General features: G+C 31.9%; 2 protein-coding genes and 2 long non-coding RNA genes across 6 annotated transcripts in view; 2 read left to right on the plus strand and 2 right to left on the minus strand.

Moving 5' to 3' along the window:
• The window catches only part of LOC122569732, a 265,026-nt gene that overhangs the window by 78,138 nt on the left and 171,770 nt on the right, over positions 1–15,118 (minus strand). The gene's annotated exons all lie outside the window — the stretch shown is intronic.
• On the plus strand, positions 1,417–3,975 carry LOC122569734. The gene is made up of 3 exons (XR_006317555.1): positions 1,417–2,040; positions 2,143–2,362; positions 2,871–3,975. It is a non-coding gene; the product is annotated as an uncharacterized LOC122569734 (long non-coding RNA).
• LOC122569733 lies at positions 7,666–10,152 on the plus strand. Its single transcript, XR_006317554.1, has 3 exons — positions 7,666–7,905; positions 7,982–8,164; positions 8,278–10,152. It is a non-coding gene; the product is annotated as an uncharacterized LOC122569733 (long non-coding RNA).
• LOC122569730 (chromosome transmission fidelity protein 18 homolog) lies at positions 10,307–14,148 on the minus strand. 2 transcript variants are annotated; one of them, XM_043731248.1, is made up of 11 exons: positions 13,984–14,135; positions 13,521–13,784; positions 13,321–13,456; positions 13,053–13,242; positions 12,532–12,956; positions 12,219–12,461; positions 11,765–12,105; positions 11,451–11,692; positions 11,095–11,357; positions 10,742–11,030; positions 10,307–10,662 (listed from the first exon to the last, which is right to left on the minus strand). In XM_043731248.1, the coding sequence occupies exons 1-11, from the start codon at positions 14,063–14,065 to the stop codon at positions 10,486–10,488; spliced, it is 2,652 nt and encodes an 883-aa protein (XP_043587183.1). In that variant the 5' UTR covers positions 14,066–14,135; the 3' UTR covers positions 10,307–10,485. The 2 variants fall into 2 exon arrangements, with proteins under 2 accessions (XP_043587183.1, XP_043587184.1); XM_043731249.1 differs by lacking the exon at positions 10,307–10,662 and having other exon boundaries at positions 10,851–11,013; positions 13,984–14,148.

A 15,118-nucleotide genomic window follows, 5' to 3' on the forward strand; every position in this document is an offset into this window, starting at 1 on the left:
TTTTAAAGAAATTTACGTATATCTGTAGTATTGTCACGACCGGCTCACTTTAAAATTGGAGATAAAGATGTGGCGACACTTGGCAACAATGTATATCGCCGAAGCTAAGCGCCTAATGAACCATCAATATCCCAACGGTCCTTCCGCCGAATGTTCGAGAGGAAGGCACGTGGCAACAGTCGCGGATGCCTAACAAACTCGAGGATAGTGGGGATATTGAGGGGTGATAAAAGAAAAATAACCGAATCCGATCGGAAGTCGAGTTGTAAGAGTCAGTCTTAAAAAGTCACGCCTAAAGCTCGGAAGTAAATTGTAAACCAGGTGTTAGAAAAAAAATAAAGTTTCTTTTTTATTTTTCATCTTAAATTTCTTTTTTATTTTTTTATTTTTTTTTTTTTTTTTTTGTTATTTTACGTGACAATATCGTAGACGAAAGACCTAAGAGATATCGGGTGAACTATAAACAATGTCGCGAGAAAGTCGAAGTGCCGACAGGCCCAACAATGTATCGTCGATCCTTCAATCGAATAGTTTCGCGGAAACGGCCTGCGTGACCCTGACCATGAGCGGTTGCGGAACACGTGCGTGGTGGAGCTAAGAAAAAAGACAAAGGGATGCTAAGGGAGAAAGACGAATTAACAGTCAGAGTGTTAGTTGAGAAGTCAAAGAGTGTGAATCGAGAAATCAAAGAGTGCGAATTGCATTGTCGAGATAGTGTTGCTAGTGTTGTCGAGAGAATATGGTCTGCGTAAGAGAGAGCGTTGGAACCGTAGTGACGAGAGTTGCAAATTACTTGTAGCTGTCTAAATTATAATACGTTATTGTGATTAGTTCACGTTAAACAACCATCGTTTCCTGTTTAATCAACATCTGTTTAATTCATTTATTGTAAATAAACTAATTGTAGTAAAGATGCTACAAACCCAACAGATTATTTTCATGAATCATAAAGTGATTTTGAATTAAAAACTGTTCAATTTATTAGTACTTGGTTTGGTTCTATTGCTTTCTATTTTTTATGAAATAAATTCATTTTTATAAGTGCCTCCTTTATAAATAGACTATGAATGTTGAAGTAAATTCATATGTGCAATAGAGCTTAAGTATCGTGGAGAAATAAACGATGACTTTATTCTAAATAGAATAAATAGAAAAGTTATGTTAAGATTGTGGAAAACCTCTACGAGTCTCTTTCAAATGTGAATTGAATTCGCTCGTCATGGGTGCAGCTACGCGACTGCACTCTGTCGCGGAAAATAATTTGCCGCTCTCGTGGTTACGTTCGAACGATATTAAATCGTTCGTCGATCGATGGTCGACCGACTGATTCGATGCTAAACGATTTGAACTTTAACCCTTCCGCTACGAGCAGCTTCTTCGCCACGGCACTCTCGCTGAACGAGCCGTCGCGGCAAAACAGTGCACGGTGCGCGAGAAAGATTTCAGCGGCCGCGTTTACGCCTCACTGCAAACCGAGCTGCTCTGACGGTGTTTTTCGAAGAAAAAACTTTCCTCAAAACAGAATATTTATAACTTCTTAACACACTCACTTTTAATTACAATTTGGAAACAAATAACATTACTTTTAATTACAATTTGGAAACAAATAACATTACAGAATATGATAATACGATATAATATAATATAATTGTATGATACTAATAGCTTTTAATAATAGTATTGCATGTGGTATTTCGCAAATCGCAAATCGCAAATCTGGCACTGGCATCGCGATTTGCTCCACAGTTCCCATCAATCGATCGTAATCGACAACACACTTCGGTTTTTTAATCATTTTTTGCGTGAAATAATGACGTTTCGTGTCAACCAATTCTTCATTGTAGAAAGAGGACAACATATACACTGCCCTCTTGTTACAACATTTTAGGAGAATGAACAATACTCGACGTATGTACAATACGAGGCATCTTACGCAGAGCAACTATAGTCGTCCGTAGTAAGTCAGTGGCATCTGACGCAGAGCGACTGTAGTCGCTCGTAGTAGCGAAAGCGTTAAAGCTTCCCGAATAGTTTGTTTTAGTACGTGCAATTAGCTCTGGCTAGAGCCAACTCGTCTCGATACTTCTTGTTCGAGTTCGACAGCGTACAGATTACTTTTAAATTAATTCTATGTCTTTTTAGGGTCGATACGGGCAATGATCTAAGAAGATAGTGGGACACCGACACTCGAAGTCGTTACTCGAGTGTTGTTCCATCTGTGTACCAATTTCTCTACCAATCTATCGTATTACGGAGGAAAGAATCAGGCAAAGTGAAAACACATTCTGTTGGATATGAAATAATTATATTACTTTCGAAAACAAGTTGTCGATCAAACGCATCGATATGATGTTAAATAAAGGTATTAAAGTTTCTTAAATGTAAAATACTATAAATATAAAATATATAGAAAATTTAAATCGATCTGATATGAAGAAAATTTTTAAAGATTTAAATTTTCCTTTATTATTAAGGAGAAAATAGTGAAAATAGTGAATAGTGAAATAGTGGAAAAGTGAATAAATGAAATGTTGTTGGAAAGAAAGTATTTGTTGTTCCTCAAAGTTCATTTTTATTTTGTAACATTTAAGAAAATTTTTCACGTTGTCCACCTCATCTATAAAACTGCTAAAAAATCGAATCTGAACTATTGGTTGACCATTTTATTATCTTGATTTTGTCATTTTATAAAGAATATTGAAATATTTTGCTACAGTGATAAAACTTAGTACGGTATTGGAAGACAAGTAGGAAAGTTTCCGGACATTTGTATCCCTATTTGAATACGAATAACTTTTTCTGTACCTTTCTATGTATTTTTATGTATCTGATGTACAATATAATGTTTGTACATATGACTTTTCATGCAGCCAATTGGGTACGAAAGATGGGACAGAAAATAGGACTAATATAAAATCTAGAAGGAAGTAATAAATTACCAGGTAGAAAATGGTGACACTTTTCACTTTTCAGAAATACTGTGACACTTGTTAAACAAGCTGTAGTGTGTAGTGTTTTGGAAATGCCTCAATATCAGTTGCAAGCATATGTTATAAAAAAGCAGGTTCATATTTAAAAATGTTAATATGACCTTCACAGGACCGTTTCAATGTCATTGCAAATATACAAGGATATAGTATGCCACTCTCGATATCATACCTAAACTTTATGTCTGAAACATTTCATTCATTTCGGAGTATTTCAGTGTTTCGAGTTAAATCAGTCATATTGCACAAGTTTGAATTAATTATTAGCATAATATTTATATCTTTCATTATAAACATTTCTAATATATCAGAAAAGAAAACGAAATATTCATATTCCTTTATTCTTACTTAAAATCTGAATAGAAACTTTTTCTTATTAAAGGTTTTTTAATATTATATTAAAGATACTAACTGTGAAAAATAAAATGTTCATATTCACCCGATCATTGTCACTCATACAAACCAAATAAATAAATGATATTAAACGAACTTACTGCTGGAATTGGCCAAGCTAAATTTAAACATATACACATTTAATTTTTAAATCTGACCCATCAACGTGTGATTGTCGAAGCATCATGAAACACATTTACTTAAATTATCCTAATAATAAGTATATAAAGTTTCGAACTGAATTCCGAATTCCTTCTCCACTGAAACATAATTTTCTACGACATTTAATCTCCATACTATTTTCATCCATCATGCACGTAATCGACGTGACATTAACACTGCCGCTCGCATAAATTTACTAGTAACCTTAACCAGTAACCGACGTTTTCTAGTAAAAAATTTCAAGTTCGTAGACTTCAGATATCTTGCGCGTGACACCAACGTGGTTTCACCACGTAGCTGTTCTGCACTTGATATCACATTGGTGCCACAGGACATGAAAGTGCTAAAATTTATTTAACAAAGCTATTAATATATTCTATCTATGTGATCTAACAATTTACTAAATAAATTAATTATATCTACGCTTACATTCAAATTATCTCAAATTCAAAAAGATATTAATTATAGAATAAAAAGAAAATAGCATAAGTATTTCTTACTCAATGCAGAAAACAGTATCTATACATTTCCTGTAGTAATATTTAGATGAAAATTCTAATAATAATTCTAAATAGGAACATTTAAATAAAGATTTAATTATAATTCTTAATAGTAATATCTAAATAAAAATTCTAAATGATAATTTTACATGACATTTCAGAACATAAGTTTTCACCATAATTTAAAGAATTTTCATCGAATGAAAGAGAATACTATCCTTTACAAGCTCCTTTCACTTCAGAAAACAAGATACTAAGTTAAATTCATTTAAAATGCAAACACGTAAAGTTTCCTCTGTATCTTCTTCCGTGTCTTGTAACAAAGGAAATTTTGCACAAGAACAAATTGTTTTAAGGGTCCGCTAATGTTAAGTAATTAATTAATTTCCAATTGCACTCGATACGTTCGTGTTATTCTCGACCGAATTACTTGATTCCGATAGAGAATCGAAGAAAAAGAGAGAAAGAGAGAAAAAAAGAACTAGCTTAATCTCTCTTTCGTTGGTAGCGTTTTTCATTCTGAAATTGAGTTCATCGACTCGACGCCATTATCCTTCTCATTACGTACTAATTAAACCCTCTTCATCGGTTCTGACAATGAGAATAAACGCATAAACAGTCTGAAGAATTACACGAAACGCATGGGAAGATATTAATTCGATCTCGATTCGCGATACCGTTCAACTTTTATTTCCTTGAGTTTTAAAGCATTTGTCAGCAATTGACAGCTGCATGACTTCTTTTCAATTGTTAAATAAATATTACTACCTATGAAATACCTACCTACTAAATGAATATTGTTACTAGATCAAGTGAAAATGTGTAAGTTATTACTGTTCAAGACAATTAAAAAGGTAAGGACCTATGACACTGCTGAGTGAACCCTAGGAGGAGTCTAGGTCCGAGAACTCTTGAAGGGCCAACAGTGTTACAAATCACTCGGTAAAAGAAGCAAACTTCTATTCTTCACCCTCGTCGTAAGCCATCAACAACCGGGCAGATGGGTGAAATCAATTCTCAAGAGCTGTTGTCTTCCATTTGACGTAAACTAAAAGTCGTGGTCTGGCCGCCGGACACGACAGTCAGTTACATATAGTTAGTCGTAGATTACGGTCCATTTCCATCTTACAAAGATCAACGATCGTGGTCCAACCGCCGAGCACGACAGGGTCACTTACGCAAAGTCAATAGTAGAGTACGTTTCATCTCCGTCTTACGAAGTTCAAGGGTCGCCGTTTGACCGCCGGACACGATATAAAGTCTATGTTGTGTATGATATTCAGAAAGGACAGTTCCTTAATAGTCGCGCATCCAATGAATTCATATAGTTCACTATGTAATCAACTGTCTGGCTTGCAACTCCTTCCCTCCGTCATTCCGCTCACAACCGTGAGCGTTTGGACGCGTACAATTATTATGATTTATTTTCTTAATGTTTTCACAGTGTAAATGTAATAAAACGATGAAGAATTTATAATGAAGGACTCTTTATTCTCAACATTTCGTATATTTCTATCTATTAGACATAGAAAAATTTCAAGTCTTTATAGGAAATATGTGAAATTATTAATTGTATTGCTGTATGATAATATTTAAAAAATGTTTATGTATATGCATAATGATACAAATATAATAATATATATAAAATATTTGACGGCCATCTCTCTCTCTCTCTCTCTCTCTTTCTCTCTCACCCTCGGGAAGAGATTATCCCAAATTAGATATGCAAATTAAATCTTACTTTAACTCCTATTTTCTTTGCGCGATAGTAGAGAATGTGCAAATTTCTGATAAAATTGGTTGATAAATTTATCGGAAATTAGCAACATCTACAAACAAGTAAGCATCTTCAGAATGCTTAAGCGATGTATATATATATATCATCTGATTTAAAGGGAACCAGGATAACAGAATGTACCGATCGCATGCAACAGTACGCCTTAAGGCCTGTAAATAACTCGCAAAACATTAGAAATAAAATGTTGCATAACGCTGTATTGATTCCCAATGATTTAACATCTCAATTATTCCTAAGTATCTTATCGATTCGTCTATTCGAGGTAATAGAAAAATAGATTACTGGGAAGAATACATCGGTTATAAGAAAAATGATAATAAGTAGATGGTATTCGATGTGATGACAAAAGAAAATCAATGCAGACCCAGAACCAACCAGCATTGAGTAACTTTTTTATCGTTAAGACTGTCAGACTCCCGACACTGGATACAAAGCCGATCATCCGGATTGAACGCGATTGCCTTCTGGAAAATAGATGATTCCCCGACTCGGGACAAGGATATTGCATCGTAATGATATTGCATTCGATCTATGGGAATTAGTAGTAACTACTGTTAGGTAATGGTTGCCAACGCGTCTCAATACTAATGGTCAAAGGGGAAATCGGCAGATACGCAAATAAATACAAGGAAAGAACAGCAACACATCCAAACAAGCTGGCTGCTGAAGCGAGCAAAATTCTCATTAAAAAAAGACTAAAGAGAAAACATAGCACTGACCTCACTAAAGAAATAAAATAGACAAACTCGAGGATGGTATCCCGCTGAGAGTAGCTATTCGCATGTTAATTAGCAGTAAAGTTAGAAAAGTTTACCGAATGTCCAGCTGGACAAATTGTAAAGTACAAATTAAATAAAAAAAAAAAAAAAGAAACAATAGTGGAGTGAAGAAAAGAAGACTTTCCCGAGCTTGCTTGGCAAAAAATAGGGTTAGACCTATGCCATAAAGACCACTGGTTTCTGATCATAACAAACTATTACTTCAGATTCCTTGAAATATTCCCACTAAAGTCATTATCTAAAAAAGAGATAATAGAAAATTGTAAAAAAGCATTCGTTAGATTCGGCATTCACGAAATTGTAAGAAGTGATTACCACACACAGTTTTCGTTCAGATTCCGTCGGTTTGCGAATGACTTCAACCTTATATGTAACAAGTTCGCCAAGGTTCTTACAGAGCAATGATGCCAATATAAAAATTGCTAAAAGTACTACACAAACTGCGATGATATTAACACTTAGCCAACCGCGCGCGCCATTGCGAGCTATACGTTCCCACGGGCGCTTGGCAAGTCAAACTTTCGACCGCGCATTTTTCCAAGTATCGAGGACTAATATTCACTACTTAAAAAACAAAGAAGTTTAAAAATTATTTGAGTGGTCAATTATATTTTGCGGTAATGATTTTATTTAACGATTTCACATATTGTTTATACAAAACATCAAATTAAAAGTATATATAAAATGTATAAAAATATAGGTTAATTACAAACATTAAAGATGACTAAAGGTAAATAACATGACTTGAACATGAAATTAAAAATTTTTTTTTTACAATATGGTATCGTTCGATTATAACTTTATTTAGTCATAACTGATAGTGTAACTTTTTAATTAATTTTAACACCACTAGATTGATGTATTTTATTATATACTGTACTTTATAAAAGCAGAAAAAGTGACGCAATTAATTAGGGACAATTCCGGGTAAACAATAACTGATAATAACAAAAAAAAGAAAGAAAACGCGTTGCAAAAGTCAAAAACAATCTTCCCGTTCAATCACGCAGCAATGTATTGTATTTTACAGAAGGGAGATTCCCTATTCGGTTGGCTAAGTGTTAATATAGGTCTCTTAAGCTACAGAACAGTATTGTTATTCGTTAGAAAATTAATATATTCAAGAAAGATTCGGTCTCATATCCTTTTTTTTTTTAAATAACTTAGGTCTCCTTATAGAACACGACAGAGTAGCTTTTAAATAAAATGCGAGAAAAAATAAACAGGAGAAAATGTACAATAACCTACACGTGAAGAAACTTTCTGTATTAAAAAGAAGCGATAAGGTTTGGATCATAGACATGTAATTGTACACCAAAATTATAGATCAGGATGATAGTAATTCATACTTCATTGGAACAGAAAGTGGTGGCAAGGTTCGACGAAATCGATGACACCTCGTCTCGGTTCCGTACAAACACAGTTTGAAGATGAATGGCGTTAGTGTACCAATAATAACTCCTGAGTCTGCGCGAGCCAGTACACCGATATCCTCAAGTGTAAACGACAACCAGAACATGAACAGCGAAAATCCTGGCACACAAGGTAAAGTGGTCCGAAACGACAATCTCGACGATAGCGTAGGTTATCTCGGAATAGAAAACCTCCCGAAATACTGATCTGTTTTGTGTAAATGTATAACATCTACTACCTATAAGGTTACGAATAAGGACAACAACGCCCTGTGGACAAAAAGAGTTAAACACGAGAGATCACGCTATGCTTGAACAATTCTGAAACCATAAAACCGAACAAAAATAATGGAAGAGACGATCAGCGACGACGAATACGAAACCGAAGAAGATGAGCAGCATTCATTAACAAGAAGAGTCCTTACAAATTGCTCGATACTGAAGGAACCATGATATCTAGACGATCATGTTATGTTAGCGATAGAATTTGTCAACGGATCGGAAGATCTAGAAACGTTTAAAACTGCTATGAACAGCAAAGAAAGAGCTAAATAGAGGGAAACCATGAATGTGGAAATGTTCTCCCTACAAAAAAATTAGATATGAAAGTTAATGGATCTACCAAGGAATGTGAATGTGGTACCGTGAAAATGAACTATTCGAGTGAAAAGAAATCCCGATGACACGATCGACAAATACAAGGCAAGGTTAATCATTAAAGGATTCAATCAGTGTTAAAACATAGACTACAGCCAAACGTTTAGCCCAATTGTAGGGTTAGCCTACTCAGTAAAAGTTTGTATAGGCTGAAATAGGTCTCAAAAACAAGCGTTTTGCAGAATTGCTCGTGAAACTGGGATTTCAAACAAGCGATGTTGAATCTCGTTTGTACATCCGAGATAAGAATGGCAAGGAATTCATACTCATCCTATATGTAGATGACGGATTGCTAGGAACAACCGATCCAGAAGAATTAATTTTTATGTAAAACGTAAAAGATTGTACGGTAACATAGTAGGTTCATAAAAGAAATTAAATTCGTAAGATGATTATGCAAAATCCAAAAATACGTAAGTGCCCGAATATTTATCAACAGAGTATGTAGTGTACATCAAATATATTTAATGGTTTCACAGAGAAAATATTTTTTAAGTCTGATTTTTTACTTTTCTTCGTAAGCAAATGCATAAATGATATGCAAATATTACATTTTTTTCTATTATGGATATGAGAAGTTAAATTAATAATAAATAAAATTTAGGTTATTGTGGAAACTAATGGTTTTTTTTTCATTAAGATAGAAACAAAAAGAAACATAAATAATCTACTGAAAGTTGAAATAAGTAATATCTGGTTACTTCTTTCCATCAAACACAAGAAATAAACTTTAATGAAACTATTTGGGTTTGAAGGAAGCTTGTGCAGAATATGAAATAAAGTCGGATGAAAAATCGATTTGATACTACAATTTCGGTTGGGTTAAACGAGAAGCACGTAGCATAGATATCACAAAAGCAACATCAATCGTGACAAGACGTTTTATTCGTAAATTGTTCACCGATCAAAAAGTGTTGCAACAACGATGTACCGGATATATCAATGAAATATCATAAATTTCACATAAAGAATACTTCATCAAAGATGTCTATCTCAAATCCGGGCGTTTCTTTGAGAGGTTCTTCGTCAACGCTGCAGTGATGGATTTTCGCGTGTACGGACGTAAAAGCGCACCCGGAGTTCCGTTTTTCGAGGAACCATACTAATCCAATTGCAAGTACGACGGCTGAAATTGGAATTTAAAAACACGATTCGAGAGACGCTTTGCTTTTTTGTCATGTATCGAGATATTTGTGAACGGCCTGTCAGTTTCGGCAATGATCTCTATCTGTACCGGTAGCAATCTGCTCCAATGAAATTAGTGCAATTTTCAACGAGTTAACTAAATCATTCGTATGTGTTTGTTTAAATGAAATCAATAATTTCTAAGTCAAAGTCATATAGGATTAGAATTCTATAGAAGGTGTTAATTATAATAATCAACAACCAAAGTTAGTTAGAAATTAATTGATAATGGACTAAAATATACAAATTAGAATATTTTCCATTTAAAAATCGGGATCACGTATGTATACTTTTTAAAATATATGTGAAGAGTCAAGAAAAGGAAATGATAAATACATTCTTGCTTATTTTTTTATTTTTATACCGCTGTATGTTTAAGAGAAAGTATTTTAATATAAAGGAGCTAAAAGTGGAATCTGTTAGGTCCAAAAATATAGTTGATGAAGTTTTTCAGTAGTCTAAGGTATATTTGTTATAACAAACAATGCTTTTACATATATGAAGAGATTGGAAAAATACATGTTAAACTCTGAAATCAAATAAAAGCACACTTTTTATAACATAGAATAATGATGATAATAATAAAAATAATAAAAAATTAAATTTAATAATTTAAAGAAGATTCCTCATTTTAACTTTTCGGCGAACTGCATTGCTAAAACCTTCTTTGTATTTATACCATACACCATTCTTTGTTAAACGATTTAACGAATTGATTGCTTCTTTATCCAATTTGTTGTGTTTCTCTTGATCGATTGTAATAATTCTTCCAAAGAAATCCTTATATTTCTGTAATTATCATTATTTTTGTAATATTTACATTGAAGAGGAATTAAATAACATTAAAAGAAATGTAGAAAGTTATTACTGTTTCTGTTGTTTTCGTTTGAAGATTTTTAGATTGCTCTATAATATTAGTTTTGCTAGCTGCATCATTGGATATCTTAGCAGCAGGATCTGATGTTGAATTGGTTATAACATTATGATTTGTAATTCTTTCATTTTTACTTTGAATAGATCTTGTTGTATTTTTTATTGCATTTTCAGCTCGTCGTAATCGTTCAGCTTCTAACTCTTGAACAATTATTTGTTTCACTGTATATGTGAGTGTTCGATGATACTTACAATCCGGAAAAATGCCTATTTCAAATATATTACTGAAAAAATATAATTAATTTGTACATTTTACATACAAATATAGACTATACTTTTCTAACTTACGGATCTAGTTTATAGTCATAACTTTCATCAAGATTCTTTTCTTGAATGAATGTGAGGCCAATGTCAATTAAAATATTCACTAATCGATTAAGATCATCCTTCTCTTTGTCTGAGTGTAAATGTCCAGAAACTGTTCGTAATTGCGGAGATAATAAATCCGGAAGAAAAGGAGCAATGTCGATTGTTAAAATCACACTGTTACGACCACTACTTCGTTGAACAGCAGTTAGAATACCAACGTTCCTTGCATGTTTTTGACTCATCTAGGAAAATTGAATTTTTAAATTAAATTTATGAGTCTAGATCATATCGTATGTATATATGATAATTATATATACAATATATGTAATTCTTACTTCATATGCAATGGAAGGATAGGATAATTTAATATTTCTTGCGGTTGCAAAGTATAAATGCCAGGCAACGAATGTATAATTTATATAAGGCATAACAGACCAAGTTTGAAGACTTGCAATAAGAGATAAAATTTCATCAAAAAGTTGAAACCATTGTAAACATAATGCTATATAACTAAAATTATCACTACAAGCTTCTGGATAATTATGGAATATGCCTTGAGCTAATTTTTCTGTTTCTCCTAAAGCAAAAAATAAATGTTACTAATATCTTAAAAATTTGTATTAATAATATTACTATAAAAATAATTTACCATTTTGCACAGTCTTTAGTACAAGTTGAACTCTTTCTGAAAGAGGCAGTATACCACTTCTATTCATAGGTATTTTTAATATTTGTTTCCACGAGTCAAACAATCCTTTTCTACTATCTTTTAATGCAAAAGATAAATTATCACCTAAACTAATACCACCCATATATTGTAATGCTCCTAGACATGATCTAATATCGCAACCAGATACTTTTACTAATCCTAAAAGTGCATCAGGATTTACTTTTAAATTTTCTTTTTGTGATATTTCCATTAATCTGTCTGCTACTTTTGTAGCACTAACTTCTGGTACTGGTATAATGAGGGCAACTGCTCTAAGAGCTCTATAATAAATAAAATAAATATAAATAAATGAAATAATAAATAAATGAAATAAAATTAATATTCATGCATAGGAGTATATGAATCATACAAATAAGTTGTATTAGAAATTTACCTTAAGGAAGGAGTATATGGTTCATTACAGATGCATATTACAGGACGGTGACAGGAATTTGATTGTTTAGCAGTTTTTGTCTTATCTTTCTTTCCTTTTGAAATTAATTTACCTTGTACGAACTTAAGAAGAAGATCGATTGATGCAGCTGGTGCACCATCAATTTCATCTAAAACTAAACAATTTGGCTTTGGATCGTTTCCCATTACTGCTTTCATTTGTGTTGATGCAAGAAGGACTTGTCTATATTTAACAATACATATCTATAGAAATTTGCGATTTCAGTTGGATATTAATTTTAATTGTAAATTACCTAAATGCATCTGGACTTCTTTCATCACTTGCATTAATTTCTACTACATTATAGCCAGCATGTTTGGCTGCTAAATGGGCTAACGTAGTTTTTCCTAATCCAGGTGGTCCACTAAGTAGCACAATTCTCTGAATTGGGAAACCTTTACTATCTACTTCCTGAAAAGCTTTTTCATCCATGAACTTTTTATTTTTAAATGTAAAATTTACTTTTTTCTTCTTGTTATTGACATAATTTCGATTAAATACTATTTTATCCCAGAGTTTTATCCAATGTAATAAGTGTCTGTTTACACTTTCATCTGAAAGTAACTCCATGTAAGATCTAGGTCTATATTTATCAACCCATAGTTCATCATCTTTAGCAGATTTTGTAGCATTAAGGTAGGGAATGTCACAACTGGCACGCTTAACATTCTGTAATATCTACAAAAGACTTGAAATTCTTACAATATGCATGTCATTAAAGTTATTACAATATATGTTGAAACAAGAGATAGTATATATCTTCAAGTCACTTACAATTTCTTCAGCTGCAGTTTTAAGTTGACTATATGGTACTGACAATAAGTTAGAAATCGAATCTGTATTTTTTTTAATTTTATTTTGCTCATTATTTTTTACTCTTATATAAATACGTTGTGCATCATGTGGCCTAGTCAGAGCTATAAAATTCCAACGGGGAACTCTCAATGATATTGACTCTTTCTTGCTAAATAAAATTATGAAGCAAATAATATGAATCTTTTACTTTCAAGTATAAAAGTTAGTGTATTTTCTTTTAACATACATTTCGACATCTTTTCTGTTAAAAGAAACTCCACTGTCACATTCATTAAACTTAACCTTAGCATCTACTACCACTTTAATAATTTCTTGAGGTTCATTCCATCGTGGTTTCTTTTCTTTTGGTTCCTGAATATTAGCTATAATTCAAATACTATGATTTATCATATATATGAATGTTTTAATTTATATGAAGATACATACCGAAATCATTTACATCTAATATATCTGAGATATCACCAAAAAGTTCATTATAATTCCTCTTTTTTGTAATATCTGTATCAAAATTGTCATTGTTTTCAATAACTTTACTAGTACCGGGAATACATAATTCATTGTAATTACTAGATGTAGGAGTATTTAATTCCTTATATAGATTTGATATCACAGTATTCAATTCATCTTCTCTTTGTTTCTCCTTCAAATTCTGAACTTCTTGAGGCTGTTCTCCTTTTTTTTTTTCAAGCTCTAAAAGTAATTTAAATTTGTAATTACATTTATTTTGTAACTTTAATTAATTTTTCTTTACATTAATAAACAAAAAGTTTATTAAATAATAGGATAGAATATCCTATTAAACAAAGTTTCCTATTTCTTATACACAAATTCTTAGATCATTTACATAAATTTATAAGAAGTTATGACAGCAAGGTTATAATTCGTATACCTTCAATTTCTTTTAAAACTTCATATTCTTCTTCGTGAACTAAATCAAATTCTTCATCAGGATCGGGAAATTCAGACTCCATAATTGCAATTTGCTTTACAAATATTTTAATTGTTATATATTGGTCTTTTTCAAATTTAATCTTAGTTGTACATTTTTGTATACGTGTACATTATCTATTATATTTTGCCGCGTATTTTTCCGCGGGAATTTTAAATCGTAACACATGAATAAATAAACAAATATGATTTCATAGTCAATGAAGATAAGTGATATCAATATATATTTAATTGTATTAATATCTATTTTATTTCTGTTAATATCTATTTTAATAATACATTTTCATATAAAAATTTTTTCGACATTTTTTTCGACGAACTGTGGGTCGTATATTTACCATTCTCTTGGAAAATGATATTAAAATTTCATTAATTCACTACGTATACACATATGTATATAAAACTGACTTTGTTTATAATATATTTACATCTTACAGTCACATAAACTTTACGTAGTGTGCCATTACTAAAACCGCTGCGGTTCAGCGAACACTTTTATGAGCTTGTGTACAGTATCAAACAAAAATATTGACACAATCCGGATCTTCGTATAAAATTCTTCGTAAATCTGTAAAGAATGTGATTCTCTATTTAATCTTTTTGTAAAATATAACTGTTGGTTCTAAAGTTTACCATGGTATACCATATAATTACAAATTTAAAAAATAATTATGATACAGAAGAAAGGTAGAATACACACAAAGGTTAGTGTTCAGCGAAACAGAAGTATCGGCACACTTGCGATTTTGTTATATAAATTTATTATAACATTTAATTTAATATTTAGTATGTAATCCTACTTTTTTATGCCAGTTTTCAGACGATTTGATATTGAATGTACTAATCTTTTGGTGATTTTTTGATCTATTTTATACCATTCCTCAAGGAGTACTTTTTTCAGATCTTACTTATTAATACGATGTGTCTTAATCCTTCTTCCTAATTCAAACCAAAGATGCTGAATAGGATTTAGGTCTGAGGATTGTGAGAGTCATTAACATATACGGTGTATTAAAAATGATTTTTAAAAATTGTTTAATAATATAGGTTATGTGTGTGGAATCATTATCCTGTTG

This window comes from Bombus pyrosoma, linkage group LG7, assembly GCF_014825855.1.
Source record: "Bombus pyrosoma isolate SC7728 linkage group LG7, ASM1482585v1, whole genome shotgun sequence".
Lineage (NCBI taxonomy): Eukaryota > Metazoa > Arthropoda > Insecta > Hymenoptera > Apidae > Bombus > Bombus pyrosoma.

Excerpts from the sequence above, each read along its gene's own strand:
- LOC122569730 (XM_043731248.1), bottom strand. The coding sequence starts at position 14,065 with ATGGAGTCTGAATTTCCCGATCCTGATGAAGAATTTGATTTAGTTCAC. Across the intron at positions 12,957-13,052 it reads AAACTGCAGCTGAAGAAATT|ATATTACAGAATGTTAAGCG; the intron begins GTAAGTGACTTG and ends AGTCTTTTGTAG. Across the intron at positions 11,693-11,764 it reads ACTAAAGACTGTGCAAAATG|GAGAAACAGAAAAATTAGCT; the intron begins GTAAATTATTTT and ends TTTTTGCTTTAG.